Below are 15,000 nucleotides of genomic sequence, written 5' to 3'. Positions count from 1 at the left end.
AGTACTCTTTATGTTGTGTGTGTGAGGGTTCACATTTTTAATAGCTGACCATTAGTGTCTGATCCGAACCTTAATCTACTGGCTTGGTTATTTTATTTTCCTGTTGTCACTAATAACACAGTTCAAGCAACTATAGTGATGCACAACCAGGCCAACCAGTATAGCTGAGCTCGGCCCAGTTTGTCTCTATAGTGTGAATCAGGCATACATACAGTATTCTATGCATCATCTGCATTTTAACTGGAGTCCGTCTCTGCGACAGCTCGCTCTGTTGTCACTCTGTTGCCATCCAAATGTATATGAAGAGTTTAATTGAAAAACGCTACATATCCATTTTCAGAAATGTTGGTAAATTAGCTTTTATAAATTATGAAAGAGATTGTTGTGGTTTTTTTCAATATCTAATCACGGCACGGGTTTGTTAACGACAAACGTGTGTTTGTTTAAGTCACTTGACTTAAAAAATGCTATATACAGTATCCACCTCTCTCAGATGAAGTACTTCTAGGTTTTACACAGTTAAATGTAACAAATAATTAGTTTTAATAAAGAAATTATACATTTATGACTTCAATATGATTATTTCTTTTTTTATATATATAATTCGATGCAGTAATATGAGATCTGTATGTAAAACATTTCCATTTGACATTTTAGTCATTTAACAGATGCTCTTATCCAGAGAGACTTACATCTTGCTATTATTGGCCTGAAGACTGGGGGTGTTTGTAGTGTCTTTAATGGTAAGTGCATTCATCTTAAAATAGCTAGGTGAGACAACCACATATCACAGTCAAATATACAGGATACAAACATTCCATTTCAGCTAATGGATATGTAGCGTTGTGCCTGAAAAAAAAGTACATTTTCATACACATCTAAAATCTATGAATAAAACATCTGAGAACAGTAATATCTTACGAACCCAAAAGCCATCATTTCTGATGAAAAAAACACAAATGTGAAAAGTTGGTGGATATAGATATTTGGAAATTAACTCAATTGATTGTAGTATTCTTCATTACTAGGACATTTTATTCGCCCCAGCAACCCACAATAAGTGATGCACATTTGACTATACTGTACAGTAACACTTACATATTACACACATACACACTACAGTAGGCAGGGCACTGTATTGTTTATACTAAGTCTATTTAAATGAATTAACTCCCTTTTATTATCTATGTTGCAGTCTTCTTTCTCTCTGTTATGACACATAGACGGGAAAAAGAGCCTGCAGAGAACAAGGTCAGCATTAGAAGCACAACAGACGTCTTCAACTTAAACTTAATATTCAAAATATTAAAAAAATATTTCATTTTATTAGTTTTTTTAGGAGCTGTCTTTTTTGTCTTTTGTCTTTTTCGGGGGGGGGTACTTCTTTCCTTGTCTTTTTCTCTCAATTTTCTTTCATGTAATCAGTGGCGTGTATTCATGGATGCCAAGGGAAGCCAGGCTTCACCAAATATTTGATAATTGAACAAATAAAAAAAAATGTAAATAAATTCTCTTTCATCTTTGTTTGTGTTTTCATAATTTTCTGTCAATTCGCAAGTGGCTGAATCTCAACGGAGAAAATCATCAGAGTGAGGGAAACAGCACCCCTCTGTCTCAGTATGTGTAGCCCATGTATCTGATGCTGTCTGGAACAAAAGAGTACGACATGCTGCCGCTGTAGCATTTGATTGATTGATGCCAGGAAGCATTTGGCCTCCCTTGATTAAAAAAAATTATAAAATAATTAGCCAATCATCGTTGGGCTGAGCTCAACTGTGAGTTGTCCTGGTGGAGCAAAACGCTCCCCACGTGGGGCCAGTTTGGATTTGGCTTCAAACCAATAAAATCACTTCGTAAGAAAAACATCATTTTCAGATAAACGTATCTGTTTCTGCTCTTCTTGTGTTGATGACCTGCAGTAGCTAGCTTGATAAATTGTCCCTTTCCTAACCATGGATGGAGGTGTGAATTAGGACTTCTGGTTTTGACTTAATTCTTTGTACAGGCCAATGATTATGCCGGCGATTCTGATCTAACCATAAGTTAATATATTGTGTCACTGGCCTGAGATGATTGAAGCTCAATATGTAGCCTAGATGTAGCCTAGTAGGCTCACGCTAACTAGCTAGCTAATTTAGCTGGTTCATTGTTGCCCATGCGAGGAAGTTAGGCTAGCACGCATTTTAGCTCGGTAGCCTTTGACAACAAAAACTAAAAGCGTACTGTATGACAGAGCCAAGGACCGTTTTGCCACATGAAAGAGAGAAGGATGGCATTGACTTTCAACTAGTCTACAAGTAGTAGGGTGAGTCAACATTTTTGTTTTACTTGAGCGCGCACACACACACACACACACACACACACACACAGAGAGAGAGAGAGAAATCAGTACCATGGACAGCCACATGATATTTAGCAACATTGATTGGACTAAATCGTTTTTGGTATCTTTAAGTTTGTTTTCAGTGTATTAAACTAAGCATATATAGCCTTGTTGATTTAATGATGTTTAAATGTTTAAGTGGAAATGGTGCTGGAATAGCGGAGGCAGTGCTCCTGTTGTACTTGTGCCGACTTGAGGTAACTCTTCATGGTTCTAAATCACTAGTTGTATAGTAAACTATCGAAAACATTAACTTGCTTGTGTCATATAACTGTTTGTTACATGCAATAATTACCGTAACATAGTAGAAAAGGACATGAACAGGGTTTTACATACCCCCCACGCAACAAAAACACAATAAATAAAAACAAATAAAAAATTATCCAGAATTGTCATATGACTGGTGATCAGGAGCACCTTTCCTTTGAATATGAAATCAGGCCCATCCCTCTTGACATGTTATTTGGTCCCACTTATCAGTAAAATCTTGAGACCTCACACTTTCTTTTCCCAGCCCCTGCTTTTCAAACTGTCTCCCTCACAGTCCCCCCCCCCCTCCCTCCCTCCCATTCATCGGAGTACATTTTCTCAATGAGTGTGTTCTGTCTGTCGTTGGTCGTTCGCGTGCCATATCCTCTCTGCTCCTTGTCTCTTCTGCCTGGCTGAATTCATTGTTTCTGACTGTGCCGGGTGTGAGGCAGGCATCCCGTGGTGGAATGGAAGCCTGCCTTGCTGTTTGGTACTGTGCCTGGCCAGAGCCACTGAGATAAGCTCCCTGCCCTGGGTCCAGACACGCAGACAGACCCAGGGAGGGTGGAGGGGAGTGGAGAGGGGTACTGGCTGACGATAGGGGGCCTGGGCCTCTCCTAGTGTAGGTTGTTGATTGGAAGGAGAGTGGGAGAGTGAAGTAGGGGGACAGGACTGGGAAGGGGATTCTGGCTGACTCAGGATGTTGGGGCTGTGGGTTCAAGCCCCAGTGATGTAGCCTATAGCCTGAAGGGGTGTGGGTTGAAGACACTAATTTTCACGTGTATATAAATATGTTTTTCTTTTTCAAGGTGAATACCTAGGATTTTCCAGAGTTTCCAGAGGGATTTTGACGGACGTTTTGGCCTCTCTTATTACTTTATGATGATCAAGTTCGATCCCATGGTGAATTATTTTGAAGTTCGCTACAAATCGAGATATTTAATTAAATAGGGATCCATTCTAACTACTACGTTTGTGGTCACACAGGGCCACGCACAGGGCCACGCACAGGGCCACGCACAGGGCCACGCACAGGGCCACGCACAGGGCCACGTGGCGACACAGACCAATCACGGGCCGGGAGACTACGTGGAGGCTCCGGTTGACTCTCTTAGGCAGGAAGTAAACGACTACATAGACCATGATCCTTTGCTAGTTACGGCCACTATCACCATGATCCTTAGAGACTTGTTTGGTGCCATTTAGCCCCATTCAGCAATAGGGCGCGCTTCAAATTCAAATCATTCCCATAGGAATACGTGGATGACGTCAGCGCCATCACTATCTACTGGCTGTAATGTCTATGAGTAATTGTCTGGCTGATGCAGAGGAGTTAAACATACATATTTTCTGCCCTTAAAAAAAAGAATCTGTTCAACTCCTCTGCATCAGCCAGACAACTACGCGGCTGGAAACAAAATGACCTGGGGTAGTTGGTTGTCCAAGGTTGTTAGTGCTGACATTCTGCTTTTCAAATGCCAGTTTGTTAATTATGCAAATGACATAGCTAGGCCTGTGACGAGGAAAGCTGGCTATATGCTAGTAGACTATTGACTAGAGTATAGGGGCTATTTAAGCCTAGTCCTGGACTAAAAAGATAAAAAGAGAATGTACAGGTAACTGACAAAATAAAGGAAACCCCAACATAAAGTGTCTTAATAGGGTGTTGGGTCACCACGACCCAGAACAGCTTCAATGAATCTTGGCATAGATTCTACAAGTGTCTGGAACTCTATGGGAGGGATGCGACACCAATTCCATCATTTGGTGTTTTGTTGATTGTGGAAAACGCTGTCTGAGGCACCGCTCCACAATCGCCCATAAGTGCTCAATTGGGTTGAAATCTGGTGACTGAGACAGTCATGGCATATGGTTTACATTGTTTTCATGATCATCAAACCATTCAGTGACCACTCGTGCCCTGTGGATGGGGGCATTGCCATCCTATGGGGCCAAAATAATAGCCATAATAACAGCATTTTTAGACATGACCCTATATAATATAGCTTTTTTCCTTTATTTTCTTAACTCTTCTTGAAATTGCATTGTTGGTTAAGGGCTTGTAAGCAAGCATTTCACGTTAAGGTCTACACCTGCTGTATTCGGTGCGTGTGACAAATAACATTTGATTTGATTCGATTTTTGATATGGGATGGTAATTGCTTAAATAAATCAGGAGCCACACCTGTGTGGAAATACCTGCTTTCAATATGCGTTGTATCCCTCATTTACTGAAGTATTTCCTTTATTTTGGCAGTTACCTGTACATTGAACATGCTCTCTATAACCTATAGGGCTGGTTTCCTAAAACGCAGACTAAGGTTAGTCCTAGACTAAAATACTATTGACACAAAAGCTTAATCTGGAAACCAGCCTGTACATGTTATAGCAAAAGCCATCCATTTTATTTCCCCTCTTCCATCAAAAAAAATTGGAATCAGAAATACGAATTCCTCCTATTTCACTATTCCTCCTCTTTTGCTCCCTTCTCCAGTATCCTCCCTCTCTCCAGGCCTTCTGATTCCCACCATAACCTCTTTTTCTCTCCCGTCTTTGCGTGGAGATGCTATGCGACTCTGGCCGGCTTTCGAAACGGCTCGTCCACATTGCATTAATTCCGAGTAGTGGAGGAATCCAGTATCAGATGTAATGGGTTTGATTCCAGCGCCCTGAGGCCATGTTCCGCAGCAGCCGCTGTAATGGTGGGAGTCTGCCCAGATCCTGCTCTCTCTCTCATCAGAATGCCACTGCTGCTGCTGCCGCGCTGCCTGCGTGCTTTACTGCTGCCTAGATAACGCTAAGGCACACATGCACACACACACTCTCTCAATCTCTATTTCTGTCTCCATCTCTCTTTCTTTGTCTCTGTCTTGCTCTCTCTTTCTCTCTTTTCTCTGCTCTCTTACTACCTCGCTTTCTCTTTCGCTCTCTCTCTCTCTCTCGCTCTCTGCTAGTCTGCCTTCTCACCCTCCGTCCCTCTATTTTCTCTCTCTCTTTCTCTGTTCTCGTTCTCGCTCCTTTGATCTCTCCCGCATATCTCCCTACCTCTCTCACTTTCTAACGCTCTTTATCTAACTCTTTCTCTCGAATTCTCCCAAAATCTGCCTACCTCCCCACCTCCCACCGCCTCACGTACACTAGTCAAAACGCCTCTCCTCCATAACATGTGTTGTTCCCTAATTATTGTCTCTAAACAAGGGGCTCGTCCCCAGCAGTCCTGAATTAAGTGGCTGCTGTTAATCTCTCGGCAGAAGGAAGGGTAATTGTTTTCTTCCCTTCTTTCTTCCTCCTCTCTCCATCTCTCTACACTTTACATTGTAGTCATTTAGCCGACGCTCTTATCCAGAGTGACTTACAATTAGTGCATTCATCTTATGATAGCTGGGTGAGATAGCCACATATCAAAGACGTAGCAAGTACCTTTTTCCTCAATAAAGTAGTTATTAGCAAAGTCAGTAAACTTGTTTATGTGTGTGTGGGGGGAGGGGGTTCATTTTAAGATGAAGAGGCAGGGAATCAGATGTTTTCAGAAGATGAGCAGGGACTGCTTTCCTAGCGTCAGCTGGAAGCTGGTTCCACAGGGAAGAGCTTTGACTGAGTGCCAGGACAGGGAAGAGCTTGGACTGAGCTGAGCGGGAGCTGACCCCCGTAGAAGTAAGAGGGCCAAGAAACCAGAGGTTGCGGAGTGCTCGGGTTGGGATGTAGGGTTGAGCCTAGCCTGAAGGTAAGGAGGGGCAGTTCCCCTTGCTGCTCCATAGGCAAGCACCATGGTCTCGTACTGGACACGATCTTTCTCTCTGTCTCTCCCCGTTTCTCTCCCTCTCTCTAACCCTCTCTCCTCTCCCTCTCTCTCTCTGTTAAAATGAGGCCAAGTACATTCACACCGACTAATAAGGAAATCCGGAGAGTGTTGATATACTGTATCATAACAGAAGAGGAAATGAACTTGACTTGAAAACTGCTGTGCAAGTTATTGTGTTCTTATTGTGTTTCTTGTATTTTCGTACCTTCATTGAATGTTTTATGATGCTAGTGAAAACAATAAGATAGTGATGGGCATCCCGAGTTTTTTCGTAAAGCCACAACATTTGGCTCTGTTCATCGAGCTCCCAAACGGCTCCTCTTTCAAAATTCTTGAAAATCGATCTAGGACCATGAAAAAATGGCAAATCTCTCATTTAAGCCCAAAAAGTAGGCTACCATGATGTCAGATCATGATATGCACATTGCATGTATTTTTTTGCTAGCCAAATTATTCGAAAGATTCTTGAACTGCAAAAAAGAAATGTTGTAAAAATGTTGTCACTTATTTGCAGATAATCGTTGTTTGAAGCTCAAAACAACAGCAGTATTACCAGTATACAAATCAGGGAGTCAAATGAACGGCTCATTCACTGATGCGATTCGGTTCCTAACGTTCACCCCCCCCAAAAAATTATGTTTGTTCGCTAACGGCCAATCACTACAATACGACTTACCACCATTGGAGGCAGTATGGTGGTGATTTTGTTACAAGCGTAAACATGGGAAGTGGGTGCTGTTCCTCAGAAATTTCAATTTCATCGCTATCCGCTGCAGTAGTGTAAAAAAGGGCCACTATTTTTAGCACCACATGTCAGTAAACAGCGACAATCTAACTTGCACTTGCATACATTCCCGTTGGGAGATAAATGGGATAGGAAGCACAGCTATGGCAGAAGTGACTTGACGTAGCAGGTTAGGAGAACTAACGCAGCATGTTAGGAGAATTAACGTAGCAGGTTAAGAGAATTAGGTTAAACTTAGGAAAAGGATTAGGGTTAGCTAAAATGCTACAGTTGTCAGTACCTCCACGATTAAGTAATTCTGCAATCGCATTTTTTTTTGCAAAATCAATAATTCACGGCATAATATGCGAGGGCATCCAAAATTGACCACCACTGCACTATTACCACATGACATAGTAAAATCATCGCAATATTATCTCATTGCAATTTCAACCAATCACAGCACATTTATGGCATAATATGCTTCAATCAAGCCATACATCAACAAACTTTTTGGGGTGACAAATTGGACTCGAACATGCAACTTTTGGTCCGTACCTTTACTTCACCTAGCTACAACCAGTAAGTAGGCCTAACCAGGAAGTTAGAATCCTTGTAGAAGGACCATGGATCAAGACACTGCCAAAACAGCCAGCCAATCACCTTTCTATAAATGTCCTTTCTCTTCCTCCGACTCGATCCCAGCCAAGTTTCAATAAAAATGAAATAAAGATGCCCAAACCCTCCAAAAAAAACGAATGTACTCTTTGCTAATCACATTTAAATATTCAATTAAATATTTGACCCATATGAAATGATGAGGTACAACACTGTACACGCAAAGATGAGTTTAACTTAGTGCAACTCCAGTAAAACTTCCGGCTGCATGTTTTATCATGCATTTAACAGCTATTTTAGCTGTACTGTTTTCTTTTCAGGAATGGAGGTAGCGGATGGAGGGAGGCAGGGATGAGAAGTCGCTGGGGCGGAAATAAAGGTTTATGGCTCGTTCCCTCTCTTTCTCACTCACTCACCTACTCTCACTCTCTCTCTCTCACTCAGGATGAGGTAGAGGGAGGTAGAAAGAGAGCCATACTTATTAATCTGGAAGATAAAACATTTTTTGTCAGGAACTCAGAGTGGAATGTGTTTTATGTGTCTTTGCCTATTTAGTGTGTTCTGCTTTGCCATATGCTATGTTTGTGTGCAGGCACGTTCCTCCCTAAATGTATGCATATGTTCCTGTAGGTAGTGGGGGAGGGTGGTGTGTTAGTATATCCAGCGCTCCTGTTCTGCGGTCGTCCCAGGACAGCCAGGCAGGCAGGCAGGCGGGGTATTCTGTAGCTTTAGCGCTGCCACTGTTGCGTAACGCAAACAGCCCAGCACAATCTGCTGTCCTCTGGCTGTCCCCGCCTGCAGCTGGAGCCTGTGGGCTTTCCCTGCCACCGCCACAAACACAGCGTTGGAGCCACACGCCTCACACACACACACACACATGCACACACACACACGCGCTCACACACATGCGCACACACATTCAGGCACAGACACACAATCCTCTGCACACCAGATGGGGTCCCCAGCCCATTGCATCCATCATATGGTGTGGCTCCCTCTCGCTCCCCCCCTTTCCCTCTCTCTCCCTCTCTCCCCCAACCTCCCCCCTCTCTTCCCCCCCCTCTCTCTCTCCTCTCTCTCTCTTTCCCTCTCTCACTCCTCTCTCTCCTCCTATCCCCCCTCTATCTCTCTCTCTTTCTCTTGCCACTCCTCTCTCTCTCCTCCTATCCCCCCTCTATCTCTCTCTCTCTTTCTCTCGCCACTCCTGTGCTCAGTAACAGGGGATTTCCATCCTTCCAGGAACTCCTGCCAGCTCTGGACCGTGATGATGTGGTGTCTGCTCGTTCTGGGCCCGGGCGCTAACAGTTAGCTCAGTTTCTGGTTAACGCCTGGGCTTGTCGTGCTGCTGACAGCATGACAGATGTGGATGAAGACACTGGAGGACATTCATGTCTTGTCAGGGAAGGCTTCTTCTCAAAGGTCAAAGGGCAGAAGGACCCATGATTTCTCAATGACGTCCATCTTGGTTTGTGTCACGGACAGGAATGAAGAAATAGAGGTGGAGGTCGGAGGGACCAGATGTAGCGTTTTGAAGGGGGTAACGTTACCAAGCACTCTGACTAACCACACATGATATAGTGTCTAATGGAGCAGCGTAATCACATTCACAGAACTAGATTACCTTCGATGTGAACTCATACTGTCAAGTTTCATTTCACCACCCTTTAAAGGGGCAATCAGCAGTAGAAACAATATCAAAGCGTTTTCCGTTTCTCTGTAAAAAGCTGAGGGACGGGGCTGAAGAAATGGAACCTCTCTTTAATTCATCAACAGAACTATGGATGCAAGGACATCAAAATTATAGCTTTAACTTCTCTGCGCTACGGATCCCTTTAGCGGGATCATTTTCCTAAACAACCGCTGAATTGCAGGGCGCAAAATATTACTAAAAATATTTATAATCATGCAATCACAAGTGAAATATACCAAAACACAGTTTAGCTTGTTGTTAATCCACCTATCGTGTCAGATTTTGAAAATATGCTTTACAGAGAAAGAAATCCAAGCTTTTGTGAGTGTATCAATCAATGCTAGAATAGTTAGCCCCAAATTAGCATGGTCACGAAAGTCAGAAAAGCAATAAAATTAATCGCTTACCTTTGATAATCTTCGGATGTTTGCACTCACGAGACTCCCAGTTACACAATAAATGTTATTTTTGTTCGATAAATATTACTTTTATAACAAAAAAACGCCATTTGGGTTGCACGTTATGTTCAGAAAACTACAGCCTCGTTCCGGTCCTGAAAGGCAGAAGAAAATTCCCAAACGTATCTGATTAAAAAATATGACTAAAAATATTTATAATCATGCAATCACAAGTGAAATATGCCAAAACACAGCTTAGCTTGTTGTTAATCCACCTATCGTGTCAGATTTTGAAAATATGCTTTGCAGCGAAAGCAATCCAAGCTTTTGTGAGTGTATCAATCAATGCTAGAACAGTTAGCCTTATATTAGCTTGGTTAGCTTGGTCATGAAAGTCAGCGATCATAAAATTAATCGCTTACCTTTGATAATCTTCGGATGTTTGCACTCACGAGACTCCCAGTTACACAATAAATGTTATTTTTGTTCGATAAATATTACTTTTATAACAAAAAAACGCCATTTGGGTTGCGCGTTATGTTCAGAAAACCAAAGCCTCGTTCCGTTCGACGAAAATTCCAAAAAGTATCCGTAATGTTCGTAGAAACATGTCAAATGTTTTTTATAATCATTCCTCGTGTTGTTTTTAACAAACATAATCGATAATATTTCAACCGGACCGTAACCTATTCAATAAAAGAGAGAAAGAAAATGGAGAGCTACCCCTCTCGCGCGCAGGAACTAATCAAAGGACACCTGACTACTTTTGAAAAATCTCGCTCATTTTTCAAAATAAAAGCCTGAAACTATGTCTAAAGCCTGGTCACAGCCTGAGGAAGCCATTGGAAAATGAATCTGGTTGATACCCCTTTAAATGGAAGAAAGACGGGCAAGGAAACACAGATTTAAAAATCACTTCCGGGTTAGATTTCCTCAGGTTTTCGCCTGCAGAATCAGTTTTGTTATACTCACAGACAATATTTTGACAGTTTTGGAAACTTTGGAGTGTTTTCTATCCTAATATGTAAAGTATATGCATATTCTACTATCTGGACCTGAGAAATAGTCCGTTTACCTTGGGAACGTTATTTTAAAAAATATATAATAATCTGACCCCTAGCGTCAAGAGGTTTTAACCATGTTTTGAGGCTATATAGTGTTTGTCTATTATTATTTTGTTTACTAACATTGGGGTAAACAACATGCTTATATTTTGGATTCTGATGGGGTATGACAGTGGAACAAAGCTCATGAGGCATTTACTGTCTAAGTAAAATCCTTCAGGAATGAATGGATACTTATCATTCATTTAAGTTACAAAAATGTATGTAGCAACTGATGATTTATTGCTCTTTTAACCTTTTAATAAATATCCCAGGGAGCAAAATTACTTTGAAATCAGGTTCATTTTCAGTTCTGAACAAGTGTTGAAAGTAAGTATTTTCCAGATGTTGAAAATACATATTTTCCTTGAAAATATTTGTAATGAACGTTGAAAATGATATTGCCAAATGTCAGCTGTACATACATTCACCTATATCTACAGGTAACTGCCAAAATAAAAGAGGGACACAAAGTATATTGAAAGCAGGTGCTTCCACACAGGTGTGGATCCTGAGTTAGTTAATAAGTGTGTGTGTGTGTGTGTGTGTGTGTGTGTGTGTGTGCGTGTGTGTGTGTGTGTGTGTGTGTGTGCGTGTGCGTGTGCGTGTGTGTGTGTGTGTGTGTGTGTGTGCGTGTGCGCGTGCGTGCGTGCGTGCGTGCGTGCGCATGTGTTTGTGGCATAGTCCCACTAAGGCCCACTGAAGCTGTTCTGGTGGCTCGTGGCCGCCCAACGCCCTAAGACAATATGTTGGTGTTTGCTTTATTTTGGCAGTTACCTGTACATGTCAGTGAAGAAAGCATTATATCACATTCAACATTTTAATTCGAATTTTTAGTGGAAAATTGAAATAATTGAAGATTGCGGTATAGAATATTTACTATTGCTCCCATCTATCACATGTATTTATGTTGGCTTTTTCAAAAGTTTAAGAACTGGCAGTGGTCAGATGAAGAAAGTGAAGAAAACACCAACACTACCATACAGTTCCCAGTAACTGGATAAGAGTGTCATGCTAAAAGCATCAAATGTAAATCAAAAAAATGAACACTTGCCAAGCACAATGGGTATTATTTGAATGAGCACCGCCCCCAAACCATACCTAATTTGGACGGACTAAATCTGAATCCTTCATAGACATCTATGTTTTACAAGTTTGGACAGCACAGTAAAGCTCCGTACAGTAGAGCACAGTAGAGTTTAGTTCAGTACAGTAAAGCCCAGTTTAGTTCAGTAGAAGTTTAGTACAGTGAAGTACAATATAGTAAATTATACTCATTCCGCTTTACTGTACATTACTGTACTGTACCAAATCTGAACAAAGCATAGAAATCTATCTTACATTGGGCCAAATCAAGGCAGGTCCGGACTGGACCAAATCTGAACCATACAGACTTCTATAATGAGTTGATATTTGGTCTTATCCGGACAGAGAAACGACATCTGTGGAGTTGGAATCAAGGCCTGGGCAGATCTTTCCAAAGTCCATGGACTTCAGCATTGGATGTTGGGAGGGTCATCACTAGGATGTGTGATTCTGGGCGTGTGAACTGCCACCCTCAACTAAAATCACACTGATTAATAAAATACATGGATGTGGAAGTAAAATGTTGTCAAGGTTTCCATTCCGTTTGTCGCGTGCGCCAGGGGAGGCATTCGAGACACGACTGACTTGATGTTATTGAAGTGAGTGAGCGGTCAGGCTTGAAGAGTTGACCCAGTTCCCGCCATGGTGCACGGTACACTCCATAGTCCATAGTCCCCATGCTCATATAGGCTAGGTGTGTTCATGAATCATGTATTGATCAAATCCAAACAGAAGCGGGAGGATTGGTCGTTTTTTCCCCATAAAAATAAACAAGGGGAATTATACACCACGGAAGCGTGCAGTCAGACTAAAAATAGAAGCGAGGTTTTTGCCTCGGGATGCAGTTGCATTTTTACAGGTCAGACTGTGATCTTCTCTTGAGCTTCTGAGGATGGAAACGCAGTAGGCCTACTTAGTCCTCACATCTCCTGGTCATTACTATTTCATACGAAGCGGGCATAATGCCCAAACACCTCGCAGACTAAAAGTGCCTTTTCATCACCCAATATACTATGACCCATAGACGGTGTGACACCAAGCATATGACGTGGGAAAATTGGAGTGGCATTACCGACGCATTGCTTAAAGCCTGTCTGTTTCTCTGAGTCTTCATAGAGAAATCAATAGTGGTCTCCAAAAGAATGAATCTGGAATCCACACTACTACCATGGCAGACGGCCAGCTGAGTGATGTGTGCGGTTTAAACGGCCCCCGCATTCTGCCGCGCACGGCCAGCTATCTAGGTGTCTTAATCGCTCGGCTCTCCACTTCTCTCGCCTAGCTCTGCTCTTCTTCCTCATTCCCTCCCTCCCTCTGTCTCCTCATCCTCCTCCTCCTCATACCCTCCCCCTAAGTTCGATGTGATCGGCTCTTGGCCCTGCCGTGAGTTCTCAGTGCGGGCGACAGCGCTGCTGAACATGGCGTCAGACAGGATGATTTTAACAAACCACGACCACCAAATCCGTGTCGGAGTCTTGACAGGTAAATGCAAAATTGCATTGAGTGATTCATATTTCTCTGTGACAATGTGAATTATTTTCCGTTGACTGTCCGTTGGGGTGCCTCTCGCGGGCGTCTCATAGGCTACATGTCGGTTGATTTTGCGTGGCGGCTCTCTCCATCTCTGGCTGATTTTGCAGTTTTCCGCGGCAGGTCAGCGCCTTGCGCCTTGAAGCCCCCTTATTTTCACAGGACTAATTGATTTCACACATCCTTGCATGCGACGGAAAATGACAATGTAGCCCACATTCATACAAACCTGTTCGGTATCATTCGTTGCCATGGCGTTTGCGAGGCGGTTTTTCTCGGTGAAGGGCTCAGTTTTGTGTGTTGAATTATTCATAGCCCGTATCTGCTTCTGCTTGTCAAATCTGAAAATGACAGCTGACCGTGTGCGGAGATAAACATGCTTGCGCTGTATGTATTTCGTTATTGACACGCGGTTGGCCACAGCATTTCTCCAAATGTAGCCCATGACAATTGCTGATGATAAGTTTATGTATTTAAGCGCACAGAAATGCCCGTGTTAATTGCGGAATACATGGCAAAGCAGGCGCAATGAATGATATGTGACTGATTTGTGAATGACATCGCTAATTGAAGCGGCTGGTTAACGTGACTGAGGCTCTTCTGGTTTCGTGAGCAGAATACGAGTCGACTTAGGCTACCGATTGGAAAACGATATATAGGCTTCAAACTGTTATACACAAGACATTGAACATGGCTATTTCTATGTGTTTTTAGGTGTGTTTGCTTTGTCATGTTTCATATTCAGAACTGTGATGTTGAACAAGGCGAATAGTCGTGCGGTGTCATGAGAGGAAAGCAAATGAAAGATACATGTAACCAGAGACGGTTAATATTGACAAATGCAGGCTTGCCTGCTGCTGTAGCGATGCTGTTGAATTGGGGAAAGTGTCGGATGAGAAAACGAGTAATGGAGGTGGCTGGATGATTCAATTCATCGTGATCGCCTATGACATTCTCCCTTATGGTAAATCCGGTTGGAAGATGGTATTGTGTAGCAATGGAGGAATGACTGTAGATCCTGAAATCTGCTAGGGAAACCCCGCTCCCCCCCCCGCCTCACGCGGTAGAGAGAGATGGAGGGAGCGCTAGTGAGGGCTTCAGCGCTGTCCGTGGTGCTGAAACAGCGTCAGTCACAAATTAGTGCGATGGTAAATACACTGCCAGAAAGCGAGTTTCACCACGTTGATAAGCATTCAAGCATAATGTAAACCGAAACAGAGCGGGATCTATGTATGCAGCGTTAGTCCCTCGAATTCTCTTCCCCCCCCCCCCCCCCCCCCAGCCAGTGTGGTGACAGATTGCTAGTTTGATTTTGAGGTGCTATGCTGACTTTTCCTGCAAATATATGCTGATTTTGGCGACGCAGAAACGCAACCCACTTCTTATTTGCATTTCTGTTCCTTTTTGCGTCTCTTTT

The 15,000-nt window shown here is 42.7% G+C and overlaps 1 protein-coding gene across 10 annotated transcripts in view; it reads left to right on the top strand.

The window, feature by feature from the left end:
* Positions 1-13,357: 13,357 nt before the first annotated feature.
* The window catches only part of LOC139556499 (gephyrin-like), a 107,012-nt gene continuing 105,369 nt past the window's right edge, over positions 13,358-15,000 (top strand). For 2 of the 10 annotated variants that reach the window (XM_071370528.1, XM_071370527.1), the window contains exon 1: positions 13,358-13,535. In XM_071370528.1, the coding sequence (XP_071226629.1) occupies positions 13,472-13,535 (64 nt within the window). In that variant the 5' untranslated portion in view covers positions 13,358-13,471. The remainder of the gene's footprint in view (positions 13,536-15,000) is intronic. The other 8 variants (XM_071370537.1, XM_071370529.1, XM_071370536.1 and 5 more) reach the window with 6 other exon arrangements.

Source organism: Salvelinus alpinus, chromosome 27, assembly GCF_045679555.1.
Source record: "Salvelinus alpinus chromosome 27, SLU_Salpinus.1, whole genome shotgun sequence".
In the NCBI taxonomy this organism is placed as follows: domain Eukaryota; kingdom Metazoa; phylum Chordata; class Actinopteri; order Salmoniformes; family Salmonidae; genus Salvelinus; species Salvelinus alpinus.
This window is presented reverse-complemented; position numbering and strand designations above follow the sequence as displayed.